This window comes from Phoenix dactylifera, unplaced genomic scaffold, assembly GCF_009389715.1.
Source record: "Phoenix dactylifera cultivar Barhee BC4 unplaced genomic scaffold, palm_55x_up_171113_PBpolish2nd_filt_p 000617F, whole genome shotgun sequence".
Classification (NCBI taxonomy): Eukaryota; Viridiplantae; Streptophyta; class Magnoliopsida; order Arecales; family Arecaceae; genus Phoenix; species Phoenix dactylifera.
In genome coordinates, this window is record NW_024068012.1 from 158,027 (window position 1) to 178,251 (window position 20,225).

The 20,225-nt window shown below is 38.0% G+C and overlaps 1 protein-coding gene across 1 annotated transcript; it reads right to left on the minus strand.

Moving 5' to 3' along the window:
- Nucleotides 1-14,228: 14,228 nt before the first annotated feature.
- LOC103698885 (putative protein TIC 214 N-terminal part) lies at nucleotides 14,229-16,200 on the minus strand. Its single transcript, XM_008780935.1, has 2 exons — nucleotides 15,626-16,200; nucleotides 14,229-14,910 (listed from the first exon to the last, which is right to left on the minus strand). Exons 1-2 carry the CDS (start codon nucleotides 16,198-16,200, stop codon nucleotides 14,229-14,231), a joined length of 1,257 nt encoding a protein of 418 aa, XP_008779157.1.
- Between the last annotated feature and the right edge of the window lie 4,025 nt (nucleotides 16,201-20,225).

Consider the following 20,225-nt stretch of genomic DNA (forward strand, 5'->3'; position numbering starts at 1 on the left):
ATATAATATGTTATGTAATAAAATATCATGATATGAAATTTTCCATATGAAAATATATTGAAGCGTGTTAATTAATTGCTTATGATTTATATATGCTATGAGATAGCCATGATGCATAATAGTTTATTTTAGACATGTTAAATGTATGTTACAATTAAAGAATGTGCTAGAGACTAATAAGCCCTCAATAAAAATTATATTAAGTCATAGTGTTGAAAAACTTTGAGCTAACCCATTCTAGAACAATTAATCTAATTGGTGTCTAAGGAAAGCACTAAAGGTGGTTACTTAATTAGGACCTTACTCTCTGAGTAAGGGGAGCCTCCCACCTGCTTACCTGGCTAATTGTTTGATTGCCTATTATAGATAAGCTTAATATTGATATAACACTATTGATAGCCTTCCTTCATGCCTCGATATTATTATGTCAAGATCCATGCTAGTTTGTTGTGCTAACACAAGACTTGCAATGGGGACTGATGTTATACTGTCTTGGTGCATTAAGATGCTTATGGCATATTTTAATATATATTGCCTTGTTGTGCAACCACAAGGGCAATATTATTCGAATATGACTATATGGAAATGAAGGGTTTAACTTAACTAAAATATTATTGTTTGTTGTGCTAACACAAGGCAATAAGTATTTTAAGAGGACAAGATAAAGTTGAGAATTGCATGAGATGCAATTGGAAAGAGTTTCCTACCTTTGAACTCATAAGAGTTTGTTGTGTAAACACAAGACTTTTTATGATGAATTAGGATCTCAACCCTACTAAGAAAAATTATATTTTTACGTTTATCATAGGAGAGGGCTATGATATTCGATAAAAATAGTAGGAGACAAATTGATTAAAGTCCTTATCTAGTTGCAAACATGTCATCATGATTGGTCTGCTTAGATTAGTTTTGTTCTTGCATATGTAGAATTATTAAATGGCTTCTTCACTTTCACTAAGAGGCATCTTAGATGCCAACAAGTTGACCGGACCAAACTATGTGGACTGGTTGAGGAATTTAAAGATAGTACTCACTCAGGAGAAAATTTTCTATATACTTGAAACCCCTGATCTTGGAGATCTAGGGGATGATGCTACAGAAGAGGAGGTTGCCACACATAAGATGTGGAAAAATGACAGTGTGACTGTCAAATGTATCATACTTGCCTCTATGAAGAATGAATTACAGAGGCAACATGAAGGCATGGACACTCAATCCATACTTCTCAATTTAAAAGAGTTGTATGGAGAACAAAGCAGGACTGCTAGGTATGAGATATCTAAGCAGTTGTTCCGTGCTAGAATGAATGAAGGAACTCCAGTGCAAAACCATGTTCTTATGGTTATAGACTTGATCACCAGATTAAGTCAATTAGGTTTTGCTATGGATAGTGAGCTCAGTCAGGATTTGATCCTGCAATCACTGCCTGATTCATTCTCTCAGTTTGTTGTGAACTTTCACATGAACAAGCTGAACACCTCCCTGCCTGAGCTGTTAAATATGCTCAAAACAGCTGAAGGGCATATTAAGAAGGATAAAGGTCCACTCCTTCTTATAAATAGCACCTCTATGAGAAAATCGGGAAATAAGGGTTCTAAGAAATGATTGAACCCCAAGAGTAGCATCAAAAAGAAAAAAGGAAAGAAAAACTCTGGATCAAGTACCTGTTTTCATTGCGGCAAAGCTGGCCACTGGAAAAGGAATTGCAAGAGTTTTCTTGCAAGTATGAAGACCGATGCAAGAGTTGCATCAAAAGGTATGTTTATGTTACATGCCAACTTGTCATTAAGTTCTTCAAATTCAAATTCATGGGTATTGGATACCGGCTGTGGTTTTCACATTTGCAAATCTTTGCATGGACTACAGAAAATTAAAATTTTGAAGAAAGGTGACTTCGAGCTGTATGGCGCTGGAGGAGAGTCCATCCAGGCTGAAGCTGTTGGAACCTACAACTTGGAATTACCTTCGGGAAAGCTCCTACAATTAGAAGATTGTTATTATACGCCCAAAATTATTAGAAATGTAATTTCCATTCCTTTGTTGTTAAAGAAAGGTTTTGAAATTAATGGAAAGGGCAATGGTTGCTCTATTTATTTTTCTAATAAGCATCTTTGCAATGGCATTATGGAAAATGGTCTTCTAGTTTTATTACTTAATGACAATGTCTTTCATATTAATAAAAGCAATAAAAGAAAGAGAGAGGAAGTGAATAATACCCTCCTTTGGCATTGCCGACTTGGTCACATAAGTGAATCAAGAATCAACAAGTTATACAAAGAAGAGTTCTTTGATCCTTATGATTATGAATCATTAGGAACTTGTGAATCTTGTCTTATGGGAAAAATGACCAAGTCTCCATTCACTGGACATGGAGAAAGGGCAAGTGAGTTATTAGGACTTATACATACAGATGTATGTGGTCCTATGACAACTCCAGCTAGAGGTGGATACTCTTACTTCATCACATTCACTGATGATTTATCAAGGTTCGGATTTGTGTATCTTATGAAACATAAATACGAAGCCTTTGATAAGTTTAAAGAGTATCAAAGTATGGTTGAAAAACAAACTGGAAAGTGTATTAAAATCCTTCGATCTGATCGAGGAGGTGAATACCTTTCTAGTGAATTTTTAAATCATCTTAAAGAAAAGGGCATTCTCTCTGAATGGACACCTCCGTATACGCCACAACTAAATGGAGTAGCTGAACGGAGGAATCGTACTCTATTAGATATGGTAAGGTCCATGATGTGCTTTACAGATCTTCCTATTTCCTTCTGGGGTTATGCCTTAGAAACTGCTACATATGTGCTAAACAGGATACCTTCAAAATCTGTATCTAGTACTCCATATGAGATATGGAGAGGTAGAAAGCCCAATCTTAAATATTTTAAAATATGGGGCTGTCAAGCATATGTCAAAAGAAATTTTGGACATAAGCTAAGTGTTAGATCAGATAAATGTATATTTATAGGTTATTCCAAAGAAAGTATTGGATATCTCTTCTATCACCCTACTGAACAAAAGGTATTTGTTAGTAGGCATGCCACTTTCTTAGAAAAAGAGTTTATCTTAGAAAAGGGCAGTGAAAGAAGAATTGAACTTAATGAAGTTCAAGACCTACAACTAGAAACACAAGAAATTCTTCAACCAGATGTACCCATTGATGAAGTACAACCACAACACACATCTCCTCTCCAAAGGTCAGATAGAGTGCGAAATGCACCTAAGAGGTATGGGTTTATCATTGAGAATGATGAAGCCCACATCGTCAAAAATGATGATCCTCTGACCTATTCGGAAGCTATCATGAGTAATGACTCTAACAAATGGTTAGAAGCTATGAAATCCGAAATAGACTCTATGTATACCAACCAAGTATGGACTTTGGTTGATGCACCAGAAGGTGTAAACCCTATAGGTTGCAAATGGGTCTATAAGAAGAAGATTGGAGCAGATGGCCAAGTAGAAACCTACAAGGCTAGATTGGTGGCAAAAGGTTTCAGGCAAAAGCAAGGAATTGACTATGATGAAACTTTTTCACCAGTTGCCATGCTTAAATCTATTCGGATTTTGCTTGCAATAGCTGCATACTATGATTATGAAATTTGGCAGATGGATGTCAAAACCGCCTTCCTTAATGGTTATCTTGAGGAAGAGGTTTACATGACACAGCCAGAAGGATTTGTCTCAAGTGGGAGAGCAAATCAAGTATGCAAGCTTAAGAGATCCATTTATGGATTAAAGCAAGCATCGAGGAGTTGGAACATCCGTTTTGATACAACAGTCAAAGAGTTTGGTTTTATCAAAAATGTGGATGAACCATGTGTGTACAAGAAGACTAGTGAGAGTGCCGTTGTCTTCTTAATATTGTATGTAGATGACATACTAATCATTGGAAATGATATTCCAATGTTACAATCGGTCAAGACTTGGCTATCAAAAAGCTTTTCCATGAAAGACTTGGGAGAAGCATCCTATATACTTGGTATAAAGATCTATAGGGATAGATCTAAAAGGATGCTAGGCTTGTCCCAGTCTAAGTACATAGATCGTGTGCTGAAAAGATTCAGCATGGAAGGAAGTAAAAGAGGTTACTTACCTATGAGTCATGGCATACGTCTCTCTAAGAAGATGTCTCCTAAGACATCTGAAGAGAGGAATAGAATGAATTCTATTCCCTATGCTTCAGCAGTAGGATCAATTATGTATGCTATGCTATGTACTAGGCCTGATGTTGCTTATGCCTTAGGCATAACAAGCAGATTCCAGGTTGATCCAGGAGAAAATCATTGGATAGCTGTGAAAAATATTCTTAAGTACTTAAGAAGGACTAAAGATATTTTTCTAGTTTATGGAGGATCTGAGTTGAAACTAGAAGGATTTTCTGATTCTAGTTTTCAATCAGATCCAGATGATAGCAAGTCCACTTCAGGGTATGTCTTTACCCTAAATGGTGGTGCAGTGAGCTGGAAGAGTTCCAAGCAGCAAACTGTAGCTGACTCAACTACTGAGGCAGAATACATCGTTGTAAGTGAAGCCGCTAAGGAAGCTGTCTGGATGAAGAAGTTCATCGCTGAGTTGGGAGTAGTTCCTGAGATTGCTGGACCAGTTTCAGTTTATTGTGACAACACTGGAGTTGTTGCTCAAGCAAAGGAACCAAGATCTCATCACAAATCCAAGCACATTCTAAGACGCTTCCACCTCGTTCGAGAGATCGTCGAGAGACAAGACATAGTCATTGAACGAGTAGACACAAAGAACAACTTAGCAGACCCGTTCACTAAAGCTCTACCACAACAGCAGTTCGATCGCCACCTCGATTGTATGGGGATGAAATATAAGGGCTATTAGCTTTAGTGCAAGTGGGAGATTGAAAGAGTAGATGCCCTACAAGCCAATCGCAATATGTATTGTGAAGGATTTTCTTTTGATTTTCCAAATTATGTACATGACATTTAATATAAATAAAGGCATTGTGTTTCATCATATGCTGTTGATTATATTTGTGATGAACCTCTTAGATTAAGACAATGATTTTGAGGCTATGATGAGATCATACTAGTGAGACCTAAAATCTTAAAATTCTAATCTTAAATATTCCCAGTCATTGGTACATTGAGTCGAGGATCAATGTTTACCGGAAAGACTGGCACATCTTATGTATGCTCGATGCAGAGGGTGATTGATCTCACAATCACTTGTGTGGAGACACTAATACAAAGATGTGGGTGCTCATTAGAGAAATGAGTTCACTGAATTGACCTACAAAGAGAAATCTTATGAAGTCTTACTTACATGTCAAAAGATGATTCTCTTAGTGGGAGTTGTGCAACTGATCCTTTGACCTGAGATCACCATAGTATCTTTGTGCACATAAATTCATATTTTGGTTTCCACTCATTCATGACAATAAGTTATGTACGAGGTCTTCTGGATATGGTGGAATGTGTACGAAGGTTATGAGTAGGTCAACAAGGAATTAATCACTTCTAGTAAGAGAAGATCGCATCCTATTTATTCTAATCATATGATAATTCAGAAAGTCTTTGATCAAAGCACAATGAAAATTAGAAAGAGTTTCTAATATTTCATTATTCGAATTATCATTAGAAGATTGAGAAATATATGAATATAAAATTGAGTTTGACATATATTCATACTCATATACATATTCGGAATGCAGTTTGATTAAAGGATTGAATTGCACGGTAACTTGCCACTGAAGGGTATTTTTGGTATTTTCACCAAATTCCATATTTTCCGGATAGACATGACACGTTGCTAGACGTCAATCTTGTCTTATAGGTTTGATCGAATTAAAGAGTTTAATTCGATCACCAATTAGAAAGGATTCTAATTGTTAAGTTTGGGTTCGCGCAGTTTGGACTTAAATCGATTAGAAGAGTTCTAATCAAATTGGGTCAACTTGCACTCACACCTATTGCTGGCTAAGTATGGAACCCAATGGGTCACACACAAGAAAACTTATTAAGGGTCTAATTGGATTAGATCATGTTTGCAAGATAGACATCCTAGCAGGTGTTGCAAACCCTTAGCTTTTGATTCGAATTAGATTCGAATCTGATTCTTAATTGATCTAATTTGATTAGATCATCTTCTAATATGGGTTAGCCAAGAGTTGGCACCTAATTGGCTTGGTTTGAGTCTAACTGGATTAGATTTAATAAATCATTCAATCTAGACCGTTAGATCTTGATCTACCGTTGGATGAAGACATAATGGAGAGTTGGTTTAACCCAATTGGATTGGGTTAGAGGATGGCTATCATAATTGACCATTGGATCTTAATCCCACCATTGGATGAAGACATAATGGGTTAAGTAAATGGCGCCTTGCATTGGAGCCCTTGGATCATCATCATGAAAGATCAAGAGGTGAGGCGTGATGGACATGTGATTAGCATGTGATGTTGACTTGGTCAAAATATTGCACCACATGAAAGGACATATCATTTGATACACCTCTTCACTTGATCTGCACCTCCTCTTATTTGATATGGCCCTTAGATGATGTCCTTTCATGAAAGGATGTGTGGATGGGATGCATCCCTTGGAGATGCATCCCTACACCTATTATAAATAGGCTAGCACTCCATGGGTTTCATCATTCCAACTCCACCCCACTCCTCTCTTTTTTCTTTCTTACATTAGTTTTTTTCTTTCTAGCATTGCTTCTAGTGTGTCCTAAGCCAAGACAAGGTGGTCTTCTTTAGAACAAAAGGATTAGAAGTGATTTTAGAAGGTTAAAGAAAAATAGAAAGAAAGGAAAGCAAGCCATTAGAGTTCTTTAAGAATTCTGCATTAAGGATCAAAGTCTTTGGAGCTTAAGACTTAAATCAAGTTTTCGTGTGGATCAACGTTGGAGGGTGAACACTTGGGCACCTAGTAGAAATTCTGCATATTGGATTAGCGTTAGAGGTATTCTTCTATTTCTGCATTTATATTATATCATTTGATTGCTTCCATTAAGGTGATCTTGGCTTATAAGGGTTTTATGTTAAGAAACTTTATCAAGAAATTTTTAAAATTCCTAACTTCTGCTGCGCATTATAACATGCTAAAACCCCTTCAAATTGAACCATGACTCTATTGAACTCTTCAATCCTAATCCAATTAGAAGTTATGAAATTAATTAGATTAAATTTAAAATTAATTAGGACTTAAGAAAGTCCTAATCTAATCAGAACTTGTTCAAATTTTAGCCCTAAGACAATTAGGACTTTAGAAATCCTATTCCAAGTAGAACTCTAATTTAATTTGAAATCCTAATGCAATTAGGACTTCATGAATCCCACTCCAAGTAGAACTCATGATCAAGTCCAATTAATTAAATCCAATTAATTAAATTAAATTGCAATCCAATTGCAATTATTCCTTCTTCTAACCACTAACTCTTAGCGGGTTTTCATTTATCAATCTAATTGATTATTTGTGATTCCTAATCACATTCAACCATCGGATCGGTCATTACCTCTAATGTGTGTGACCCCATATATTCTATTCTTACTGGTAGTGAGAAATATTGCAATCTCTATTACAATATCATTGAAAACTCCTTTCAATGGGTTGAAACAATTCTAACTCAACTCACCAGGGATTATCGACCATCAATATAATCCCTGTGAGTCTCACCATCCACCAGTAACACCTAGCAGTATGTAGCGGCCATCCAGCAGAATAAAATAATGAACCTCTAGGTGCAGTTATCTATGATACAGTCCTTCTATTGTGGATCCCTACAGATCGGAGGTCATGGATAACTCGTCAAACCCCGTCGTCTGTCATATGTTTAGATTTATTTGACTTGAGTTCGAGAGTGAAAAACTCTTTCTCCACTTTATATTACTGCCATGGCCAAGGTCTTAGAACTCAGTCTAATAAATCACATAGGATCACTCATATTCTATCAAGATCGATAGATTCTATGTAAGTGCATACCCTACTCCTACAGTGAACCTACTGCAGCCAATCTACACAACAAGAACCCATATGACTAGAGACCATGTAGATGTGCAGTCAAACTACAATAGCCTCACTGTGAATAGCTGAAGCATCGCAGGTCAAAGGACCAGTCACACTACTGCAACATCAAACAAGTCACTGACGAGTGGATAGACATCCAAGTGACTTCTTGTCTTGGTCACGCTCAGTACCCTTGTTCTCTAACAAGCACCTGCACTATCACTTCAGTGTCCCTACACTGTGAACTCGAGTCTCGTCCATCCATAAGGAAAGCGATCTCTGCACTGATCGGATCGATCACCGTCCTCATGATGATCCATTGATCAGGAGCATTTAGAAATTAATCACCAATGATACATGGCTCAAATTCTCAACTCTTGAGAATATGTATCATCATCTTATTAATTCCTTGGACGATTCATAGACACATAAATAATATGAATGAAAAGATGCCCATTTATTATTCAATAATAATAAAGTCAAGTACAAATTTATGTCCCAGAATTAATAATGTGTCCGCCAGATTGGCTTCTAGGGCATACATCTAACAGCAGCAAGCTTCGAATACTGCCCAACCCTAATCCCAAAATTTTCAACACCCTCAGAATTTTCAAACCCCACAAAATATTCATCCCTACCGTCCCTCGACTCAATTTCAACACAATTCTCCTCCATCCCAAAGAAACACAGCCTTTGAGGAGAAAGTGTTGACCGCCCTTTAAGGTTTGGAAACTATTACACAATTGGTGCACTCTCACACGCAATCTATCGCTAAGCTAGAATCCCAAATGGGAAAACTAGCTAATGCACTGAACAAGCGAGAGGAAGGAAAGCTTCCAAGCCAACCAGTGAGTAATCCTAAGGGACAATACATGGCTCAAGAAAATCAATTAAATACAATTCATCATGAACAAGCCAATGCTTTGACTATCCTAAGGAGTGGACGTGTAGTAGACAATAAGATTGGGGAGGGTAACAATAAGGAAAGTGAAGAAGAGGAGAGAAATGTATCATATGAAAATCCAAAACCTTCTTCTTCTTCTCCAGCTAGTCCACCATCTCACATTCCAAAAGTCCCATTTTCTGAAGCTCTTAATTCACCCTCCCCCTTTGGCAAAAAGGGAACTTCATTAGAGGAAATGATGGAGGTTTTTAAACAAGTCAAAATCAACCTCCCGCTTCTTGATGCTATTAGACAAGTTCCCTCCTATGCCAAATTTCTCAAAGATCTTTGTACCCAAAAGCGAAAATTTAGGACACATGTGCCTAAAAAGATCTTCCTAACTGAGCAAGTGAGTTCTATTCTCCAACACTACACCCCTCCGAAATTCAAAGATGCTGGTGCTCCCACCATCTCCTGTGTCTTAGAAAATAATTTCATTGATCGGGCACTCTTAGATCTAGGGACAAGTGTCAACTTTTTACCTTACTCAGTTTATGAGAAACTTGGGTTAGGTGAGTTAAAACCAACCTCGGTATCCCTTCAATTGGCCGATCAATCTGTAAAAATACCACGTGGGATAATTGAAGATGTACTTGTCAAGGTAGATAAATTCTATTTTTCAGTAGATTTTATCATCCTTGATATGGAACATGAGCCTAATCCTAAGAAACAAATCTCCGTGATCCTTGGGCGCCCCTTTTTAGTAACAGCCAATGCATGCATCAATTGTAGAACGGGGGTAATGAACATATCATTTGGAAATATGAAGGTAAAATTAAATGTGTTCAACACGGCCGACCAACCCGCGAGGAAAGTTGAGTGCTTCCTAATAGACAAAATGGATGATCTTATAGAAGAAGCACTTTCCTATATTTGGCAGATAACCCTCTGAAAACATGCTTGGCCTATTTTAACTTTGATATAGACAAGGCCATAGAAGCAGTCAACTTCTTGCCCGACAATCAGTTTTCCACAAATTTTCTTTCTTGGAGAACTCGGCATGAACCCGGTATGATGTGATAAGGATGCACTGCGTCTGGCTGAAGACGTTAAACTTAGCGCTTGTTGGGAGGCAACCCAATTTTCGTAGGTCGTTTTTGCATTTTTCTTATTGCATTTTTCAATGTTTAATCGGATCTCTCATATTACTGATGCATCTATGGTAAAATGCTTCTATCCTCCATATGCATCATATTTTCGTCCAAAATAAAAATAATAAAAAAAATAATAATAATATAATATTTTATAAAAAAATATTGAGGACAATGTCTGATCTAGGTTGGGGGGTATAGGATTCGAATTTTTGAATAAATTTTTCGTATTTTTAAATAAGTATCTCAAAAAAAAAACCTAATTTCTATGCCTTAGTGCTGAAATGATAAACACACAAAGTATATAAAATCTAAAAAGTCCAATGACTAGTCAGGTGTAAGTCAATTTAAGTTCTTTTTATTAAAATTTCTTTTAGTGAGTTATAAGATAATTTTTACTTTGGAATTTCACAACACACATGACCTGCACTTCTAAGGGTTAGGTTCAACATTATGTTGTTAAGTCAGGTAGCAACCTTGAGTCTTGATGAATCATACCTATCTAATTCACTATTATCCCATATTTATTTAAACAAAAATAAATAAATAAATAAATAAATAAATAAAGTAAATTTAGTCGGGTACATCGAAAAGGGCTACCTATTGTCAAAGGTCAGCGGGCTTGTATGAGGAACCCGAGCATAGGTCCTTAGGGGAGTCTAGATGCCCAACACCTTATGCCATCTGGTGTGGGAGTGTTGACTGAATGCTCGCTATACGGAAAAATCATTATAAGAGTAAAAGTGCGTAATTTATAAATATAAAATAAAAATTAAAAAAAAAGAGAAGAGAGAAAAAAAAAATAATATTGACCTTGAAAAAGATGATAGTGTGAAAGCCATCATTGTAAAAATTCGAGTAAACTGGAATATTATAGATAAAGCCCATGAGGTATTAAAGTAAACATCCACAACTCTCGAAATCCTGCAAGATAGGATGATTTTGAATCAGTGATTAGGTCTTATCTGACCAATTCTTGGAAACTACTAGCTTTAGCAGTATTTTGACGAATCTAAAGCCTTAGCTTGTGTATGGTCCAGATATCACTGAGCACCCAAATATAAATTAGCCTTACAACTCTCTAACGGAAGCTTAATAACTCAACTTAAGTTGCATACTGACCTAGGATTTGGGCTGACTTAGTAATTAAAACTTTGTGTGCTTTTAAAAATTATTGGCACTTATGCATTTGAAATCAGATTTTATAAAACAGTAAAATAAATTCTTTAGGTAGCGACAGCAGTTTGTGGGTATCTGAGCCGGAAATCCTCACGAGACAAAACTCGTCCACTAGGGCCACCTTATTACAAACGGTAAATGCAATCGCGATTCCTGCGAAAGTGAGTTAGTTTTTATTTTACTTAAGGACTAGCAAAATGTAAGTTGGGGGGTGTGATAAGTGCTAAATAATGCATAAATTAATATCTTATTTATAACACTTATCATTATTTTAATTCACATATTTTGTAAATTCAATTAAAAAATTGTGTTACCTTCATCATTGCATTTTAATAAATTATTAAAGGTAATTCGAGTTTTACTTATTTACTAATTGAGCTTAATGTATGCAGGTCAAGTCATGCTTAATTAGGTAAAGCCTAAACTACACTGCATCATTTCACAATTTTACATCGTTCAGAGTCGACTCCAAAAACTCTTCTCCAAAATCCAGTGCTTCCCAAAAATTCCTGACTCTTCACACGTTCACCTAAATTTCTTCCCACTCGTTCCAACTCTTTTTCCACATGATCCAATTCTCTTATTTTAATAAAATTCCTTCAATTATTTGTTTCTCAGATCTCAAAGCATACCATCTAGTTGCACGGATCCCAAAGCCTTATCCCATCTCAGCCATTCATCTTGCATCCACGTCATCTGCATCATCCGAACAACTCCTTCATCTTTTTCGTGATCAACTCCACCTTCCCAGCTCCCCGTGTCCCACAACAAAGCCCATCTGCATCCTCCTCCCCTTCATCCACGTCAAAAGAAATCCCAGGAATTCAGCCTCCCCGTTTTCTTTCACGACCAGATCCCCAACTTCTTCCACGCCCAGCCGAGACCCACGGACCCCTTCATTATCCGAACCCCGTGTGGATTCCATCATCCGAAGAAAGCCACGTCTTCTTCTGGATTTCCCAGCACTTTCGGATTTTTTTGTGATCTAACACCATCCGCATGAGATTCCTTCTTCCTGATCGATCTCACATTCGTAATCATCCTTATCCCTTCCCACATCCATGGATAAAGATCAAAGCCCCAGCTCATCTCCTCTGTTCACGCTCCCAGCCGATTATAGATTCAGCCTCATCCTCTTCGCCGAATCTCCCAGCTTCATCCCGTTCAAATACCCTATTTTCCGCGTCATTCCGGATGAACTCCATCCATCTTCCGCAATCCAGCAAGATATCCTACTAGCCGCATCTCAGCTAGATTCCCAAGCTTTTCAGATCACATCTCCCAGTTCTCATCTCCACGGATAAGCTCTCAACAACATCCAAGCTTATCCCTTGTTCCCAGTGTTCATTTCCTCCCAACTTCCGAATCCAAACTCCATCCCATCCATGTTTGTTCCCAGCATCTTCCTTCTCCCTTGGAATCACATCCACGTTGATCATCTTCCAATTCTTCCGCTAGATCCCACGCTTATCCCGTTCGGATTGGTTCCATCTTCACGGGATAAACTCAAATCCCATCTTCCTGCTTGATCCCATGGAACATCCCAAGTCTGCCACATCCTGCATCTTCCCTTGTTTCACGTTCAATACCGTTCGTGTTCATCCAAGCTTCTTCCCTGCACTCACGGATCGGATCAAACTTCTTTCCGCGTGCATTCCGATATTCCCTCGCTTCAGGATCACTCCCTCCCAGCAAACCCAAGCTTTTGCATGCGCCCAACTCAAGCCATGCTTCTCAGAAACAGAACATAGCAGGGGAGTATCATCTCTAGCATCCATAGAATCCGACTTTTCCGGCCGGATCTGATCTTCTCCGCGTGTCACCCACGACCACGGAACAGAAGCCGCTCCTCTGTCTTTATCTTCTCACTCGGAAGTTTATATCCGAAGGATGATAACAGGGGTCAAGAGGCTATAAAAGGAGGGGACTTCTTCTCCTGAGGGGGCATCCTTTGCTTATCGAATAATACTTTGATCATCTCTCTCAGGCCAAATCCCACGGGAAGAAGAAGAAATAAAAGGAGAGAGAAACATTTTGGGTATTTTGGGAATGATTTCCCAAAAGAGCTAAGAAGGAGCTGTTCTCAGGGGAATCGCAAGAAGAAGAGAAGAAAGAGATGGGAGCCCGCTGCTGTGCTACTGCTGCCGTCCACCACTGCATGGAAGCTTAAATTCCCCACTAGGGCTGGATGAAGCCGTCACAAAGGCGACAACGGTTCTTGTATTTTTTATTTTATTCTTGGAATTGTATGAACTTAATTGATCTTATTGAATATCTTTTTACCTCATGCTTAGGGTCTGTGATTTTAAGTATGATGTTTATGCAAGTATTCTTCATGATCACTAAGTAAATATAAGATAATCCATGCTTAAGGAAGATGTGGTGTGCTACCACCTTAGATTAGGGTAGACATTTCATGCCAACTAAAGATGGATTATTTTCAAATTGCTTTTGTGAATTTCTATTTAAATGCTTATTAGGCTTGTAGCCAATTTGCATGTTAATTCAAAAATAAATTAAAATACAATTAATCCTTGTTCCGATGTTAGTGGTGAATTCCTTGCCCTAGGTCCCCTCACACTGATATCACTTTAATTGCATTTCTTATTAAATTGCTTAGTTTAATAGTCTTCACAAATTCTCTTTTTCAAATATTTTTAAGAAAATAACTGTACCCTAATTCTTGTGGATCGATATCCATAATCACTATTCTACCAGATACGTGCTATTGCGTAGTCTTTAAAGTTGACTATCAATCATCTATTAATTTCTTGGACGATTCATGGACACATACAAACATGAATGAAAAATAAATTGCCCAATCTTATTTATTAATAAGTGTCAAATTACAAATTTATGCCCCAGATTACAAATATGCGTCAGCCATGTTGGCTTCTAGGGCATACTTCTAACAGTCGACTCACTCTCAGTCGAAGTCGACTCGGATGTGTGCTGGTTCCAAATTTTGTGCCAGAGTCGACTCGAGAAATCCAGGAGTCGACTCGAGTGCAGGGCACATACAAGAATGATTCAAATGAAGTCTGAATCTTCAGCGGATCCCTCTTGTTCCTGTTTAGTCTCCTTCATTTCGAAAGTTGTTTCTATATCGCTTTCTTCCTCACTTTCTCCCCTTTCTTCCATTTCTGAAGTTTCTTTCAGTTTCTTAGTGACAATAGGCGACGACATTCTGCCTAAATAGTAGACACAGGTGATAAATAAGAGAATACTAAAGATTCGAGCCATAGAATTGTTCAATTCTGACACAAGGTACTTATTAGATCGAATAGAATGATTTTGCCGTATCCAGAATAATACCAATCCAACCCATTTCATGAATAAAATGTGACCAATTAACCAACCAACAAAACTACTTGTTACAAATAACATCTTGTTGTTGCATCGAAACATATAAAATTTTACTAATCTTGCTAACGTTGAACTTGGTAAAATGAAATGGTTGAATAATTGAAAAATGAGATTATTCAGGAATACACATTGAATGCTGAGATTACGCATTGAATTTCTAATAGTAGATCCATAATCAAAAAAGTTTTTGTGATTGTTCCAGAAGAAATGAAACAAAAGATACGGTAGAACTAGGACAGTTATTGTATGAGGTCTACCCAATGCTAGATGCAGAGGCACATAATAGATCGATATGAACATCATGAGATGTCCCGTAATAAAACCAGTTGTTGCTGATACCTCCGAGCTTTAAACTATGTTTTACCCTGAAACACTTAGTTGAATTCATTAGAATAACAAAAAATACGCTCAAGTGTTTTGGATTCATCAAAATCAATTAGGGAAACAAATCAATCACTCCACAATCTTCCCCTTTTTGATGATGACAAAATATTGAGTACTTGTAAACAATTTTCACATCCAAGAGATGATTCAAGACAGTTTTTAACTGAATTCAATGTCTGGTTTTTTAGTTTATCCAAGATTGAAAGGTATGAACATTAAATTTTGAAATTAAGGCTCCCCATTTCATTTGAAATTGTATAAGCTTTCTTAGTATAAAATCAATTGTTTGGCTTGTACGAGCGTAATGATTTGGTCTTAATTTTGTCATCAAAATTTTCAGTTTCTCCCCCTCAACATGTGCATTTAGTTCTGTTTAAGCTTAATTCAAGTTTTCTAAAAGAGGTATGAACCCTTGGGGTATTGAACCGAATTAGAACAAATCACTTTGATGACACAATAATTTCTGTTACTTTTATGTTCTGGAGATTACTTATATGTTCTCCCCCTTTTTGTCGTCATATCAAAAAGGTGAAGAAGGAAAATAGCAACCATTGAACACAATAATGATACCAAGAAAGTCAACACAAGCATCACAATGTGAAGTAAAAGGGAATTCATTTCATTTCAGTAAAAAGTGCAAGATACATCAGTGCAAAAGAAAAAAGAAATAATACAACTAGGGCTTCGAAGATGAAGCACCACCAAAAAGGCTGTCTATGGAAGAGGTGATGGACTCTAGAAGTTTTATCATCTTGAAAAATTTATTCTTCTGTAGAAGATGAAAATCACTCATAGAGTCCACAATCTGTGCAGTAGCACGCTCCACTCTGCCTCGAAGTTCTCCAGCCTCCTTGGCGAACTCCAAAATGTCGATGACTGTAGGAGCGGCAATGGCAGCAACCCTCAGCTGCAGATCCCGGATCTCCTCCACCAAGAGGGAGTCCTCCCGAGATATGCTCTCATCCAAGTGAGTGATCCTCTCGTGTAGCCGAGTGAACTCCGGCTGAACGCGCAAGACCACCTCACTCGAAATCCTGTCGACTAACGTTTCTACGAACTCGGAGTCAAAGATAGTGGGGGCTATCTGAGGAGCAGGCTGAGAAGAGGGAATGTCAGAATCAGCTGGGATCTCAGAGGATGGTATAGAGGGAGGAGCAGAATGAGATGAAGAAGGGATCTCTGTGGATGGAAGGTCAGAATGAGTAGATGTAGATTTCCGAATCCATGAACCCTGAACAAGGGAGAACCCCATCCTATGAAGGGTGATGAGAGCACAAAAGTGCGACCTACATGTTACTAAAATTAGTGTTATTGCTAATTAATAATGATAAATTCACTAGATTAATATTATATTTGGGTTTAACATAGATTAGTATAAATTAGAGATAAAATGCACATTGAGTACAAATTTGACTTCAAATCGGATCCGAGTCAGGTTCGGGTCCGAGTCGGGTTCGGGTCCGAATCGGCTCCATTTCTTTTGTGCTTTTGGAAAATAATTTTGGGCAAATCTAAATTGGCCATGTCATAACTATAAGGTGCTGGGTGACCCATGACTTGAAAGACTTGCAACTGACCTCTAGTCAGAACAGATGACCCGTGACGAACTTAGTCCGTCTGTCTACAAGCCAAATTTCATATCACATTATTTTATTCATATGACTAATTGGATGGAAATGGTATCTCCCAGACCTTCCTCCAAACCCAATTCCATTGCAGAAACTGGCACATGACCCATTTTCAGCCAAGCCAAGCACCCGTGCCAGCTCTTTCGGATTCCCAGCATCACGCGTCCGTATTCATCTTCCACCTCATCACCGGCGTCTCCCCAAGGCCGTGGTCCCAGCATCAAGCAATGATCCATGTCCCAGCAAGGCGTGATTTCCAGCGATCTCCCAACGCCCATCAAGCCGTGATCGGCTCCTCCGCGTCATCCCCACCTTGCAGCCGGCCCGTGCGGTGCCTCCCGTCGATCACGACCCCAGATCCATTGCGTCTCCTCCCATAACGTCCACACCTCCAGCTCATCCCGCAGCTCCTCCCTCCTTCCGCTTCATCAACGCCTCCTTCATTCCGTGATCCGGCGATCTAGCACCACGTTTTCCCCTCTTCCATGATGCTAGCAGTGGTCCCGCAGCGTGTCTCCACCGCGTCTCTAGCCGTCTGCGACCAAATCCCCACACCTCCAGCCTCCCATTTCCTCTGTTCCAGCCAGCCATCCAGGAAGGAAATTCCATCGCATCCAAGCACCCGTGCCAGCTCCCGCGGCATCTCTCCAGCAATCAAGCCTCCGTCCGCACCATCCGCGTCGCTTCCAGCGCACTCCAACCGCACCGTGACCCCAGCTCTTCCACGATCAAGACTGCAGCTCCTCCGCCTCAGCCCTCTCCCTCCTTCCGTTTCTTCTCCAGCCAGCAGATCCCAGCAATCACGCACTCTCCCCCTCTCGACGCTTCAAGGATTGATCTATAAATAGGGGAGAAAGGAGGAGGAGGAGGGAGCTCGGAGTGGTGGTAGCCGGCGGGTCCAAGGAGGTGGTGGCCGGCGGGTCCAAGGAAGAAGAAGAAGGAAGGAGAGAGCTCGGTGGGGAAAAGAAGAACAGAGCAATCCTCTGTTTTTTGGGAAAGAAAAGAGTAAAAAAATATTTTATGTTCTAACGGGAGGAAGAGGTTTTTTGTTTTATTTTTTTTATGTTATTTGCAGAAGAGAAGAAACATTAGGTTTCCAATCTCCACTTTTATTTGTAATGAATTTTCTTTTAAGCAAATCTATCATTTTTCTTTCATGCGATCCTTGTTCTAGGTTTAGTTAAATTTCTGTTTTCTTTATGCAATCATTTAATTTTTCTTTTTATGCAATACATCTAATTTTCCTTTATGAAATTTATGTTCTAGGCTTCAATCTTCCTAAGCACTATTTTTATCCATGCCAAAGTTTTCCTTTGAATAGTAAAACATTTCATGAATTTATAAAGGCTCTTTGATTTCTAAGTACTTGTCTTTTTATTATTTTTTTTATAAAAAAATATTCTCCGGTAGACTAGAGAATTCATCAACATCCTCAAAATAATATTTTTTTTCTTTCATCATTCAAAAATCGATTTCAAATCCGAGGGAACGTTCTAATTTTTATGCAACTCCAATTGCCTCCCTGTGGATCGACCTCTTACAACCGCTATTCTTCGAGTAGGAAAGGTAAGAGTAGAATTAAATTTAACTTTTGTTCGTCGGTTCTAACAACGATCTGTCTAGCATATTTTTAGGTAGACAGGAAAGGACGAACAGAATTTTGGCGCCGTTGCCGGGGAGGCAAATCGAGAAGCAAGAACGATCACGAAGATCCAATCAAATTTTGGATGCCCGGAGTGAACGTACTCCGGTAGTAAGTTTTTATTTTTATTTTTATTAATTTTTCTTATTTTGATAATTTCTAGTTAATAATTTCGTAGTTATTAAATTCTGAAATTTGAAATTCGAAATTTAAAATTCAAAAAAAATTAAAATTAAAAAAAAAAATTCAAAAATTCAAAAAATTTTTAAATTCAAAATTTGAATTCTGAGATTCGAAATTTGAAGTTTAAAAAGAAAAAAAATTTTAATTAAATCAAAAAAATATAAAAAAAATTATTATTTTTGCTAGTAATTGATAGGGTGCAATCCCCCGAGGTTATCATACCTCTATTGGGGCTCCTCACGGAGTAATCTCCAGAGCTTATTCAACGGGCATTCGGAGATTGACTGATGCATAAGGATTGTGTTTAGTTTACATTCAAGTTATTCCTAAAAAAAAATTAAAAAAAAATTTTAAAAAAAAAGTAAAAATAAAAAAAAAAATTGCTTGCTCATTTAATCAATACAACCTAATGACATTGCATAAACTTTAAAAAAATATTGATTATTTGCTGCATTTAGTATTAAGCATTTGCATAAAGTAATTAAGGGCAAAACCCATTAAAAAGATAAGGTCAGGAAGTCATTACCTGTCCTTAGCCCAAAAATCACCACCTTGCATACTTATCCTAAGCCAAATTAAATTAAAATCAAATTAGACGTTGGCCTTAGGGTTTTCGAGCTCAATTAGGCTCTTGGAAAGAAGCGGCTGAAAGCCACTCCAGTGAGGATTTAGTAATTGGTGATGTCTAGGAAAGTTTTACAACAGTGAGAACTGTTACGGGTATTGTGGTATCGGTGTATCCCTTCTGGCACCACTGCACACCCCGGAACTTTTCTGGTCACTGGTTACTGGATTACTTAACTGGTAAGCTCAAGCTTAATCTGAAAGGGAGATTAGGAGCTGTCTAATCTAGAGAGAATTTCAGAAATTTTTTTAACCTGATAAGTCTCTATGCAACTAGATTTAAGAAGCTATTAAACCTCACTTAGCTCTAAAATTAATAGGGTCAAATTATTGTGTGGTGTTGATTGTGGTCATCTTGGTCTAGCCCTTCTTCTTATCTTTTAGGATTTCGTTTAAAAAAAAAAAAAAAATTTGAGTCCAATTAAGTTGTGGAAAATGTATGCATGGTAGAAGGTCATTAAGGGATAAGTTAACCATTTGATCCTGAGATTGACAGAACTTTTCATCATAACCTGCGAACTGTAAACCAACCGTCGATCTCTACAATGGGTGAACATATTAGAACCCTGAATGAATTATTCGCTCCTGCATCCGCTAGTCCACCTACATGTATAGTATTGCCAATAAATAATGCAGCCCAATTTGAAATTCGGGCTGCAACAATAAACATGTTACCCAAGTTTCATGGGTTCGAGAGTGAACAACCCTATATTCATCTAAACAAATTTTTGACAATATGTCAAACGTTTAGAAATCAAAACTTAGATGAAGAGGGTATTAAATTAAGGTTATTTCCCATGACTTTAGAAGATCGTGCTGCTGCATGGCTGTATTCCCTTGCTTCAAATTCCATCACATCATGGGAACAGCTATCTAGGAAGTTCATGGCTAAGTTCTATCCCATGGTAAAAACTGAAAAAATTAAAGATGCCATCAGAACTTTTAGAGGAAAATCAGAGGAGGAATTTTCCCAACTTTGGAAAAGATTCCATGATCTGTTAGTCAAATGCCCGCACCATGGGCTTGACAAGGCTGATCTAGTACATTTCTTTTATAAAGGACTAACTCCGGCACATAGAAACATGATTGAGTCCATGCACAAGGGTAGGTTCATGAACCAAACCCCGGATCAAGCCTATGAATTTCTTGTTGACTTAGCCGAGAACGCCCAAAATTGGAGTAGCTATGGTGAGGAAGTAA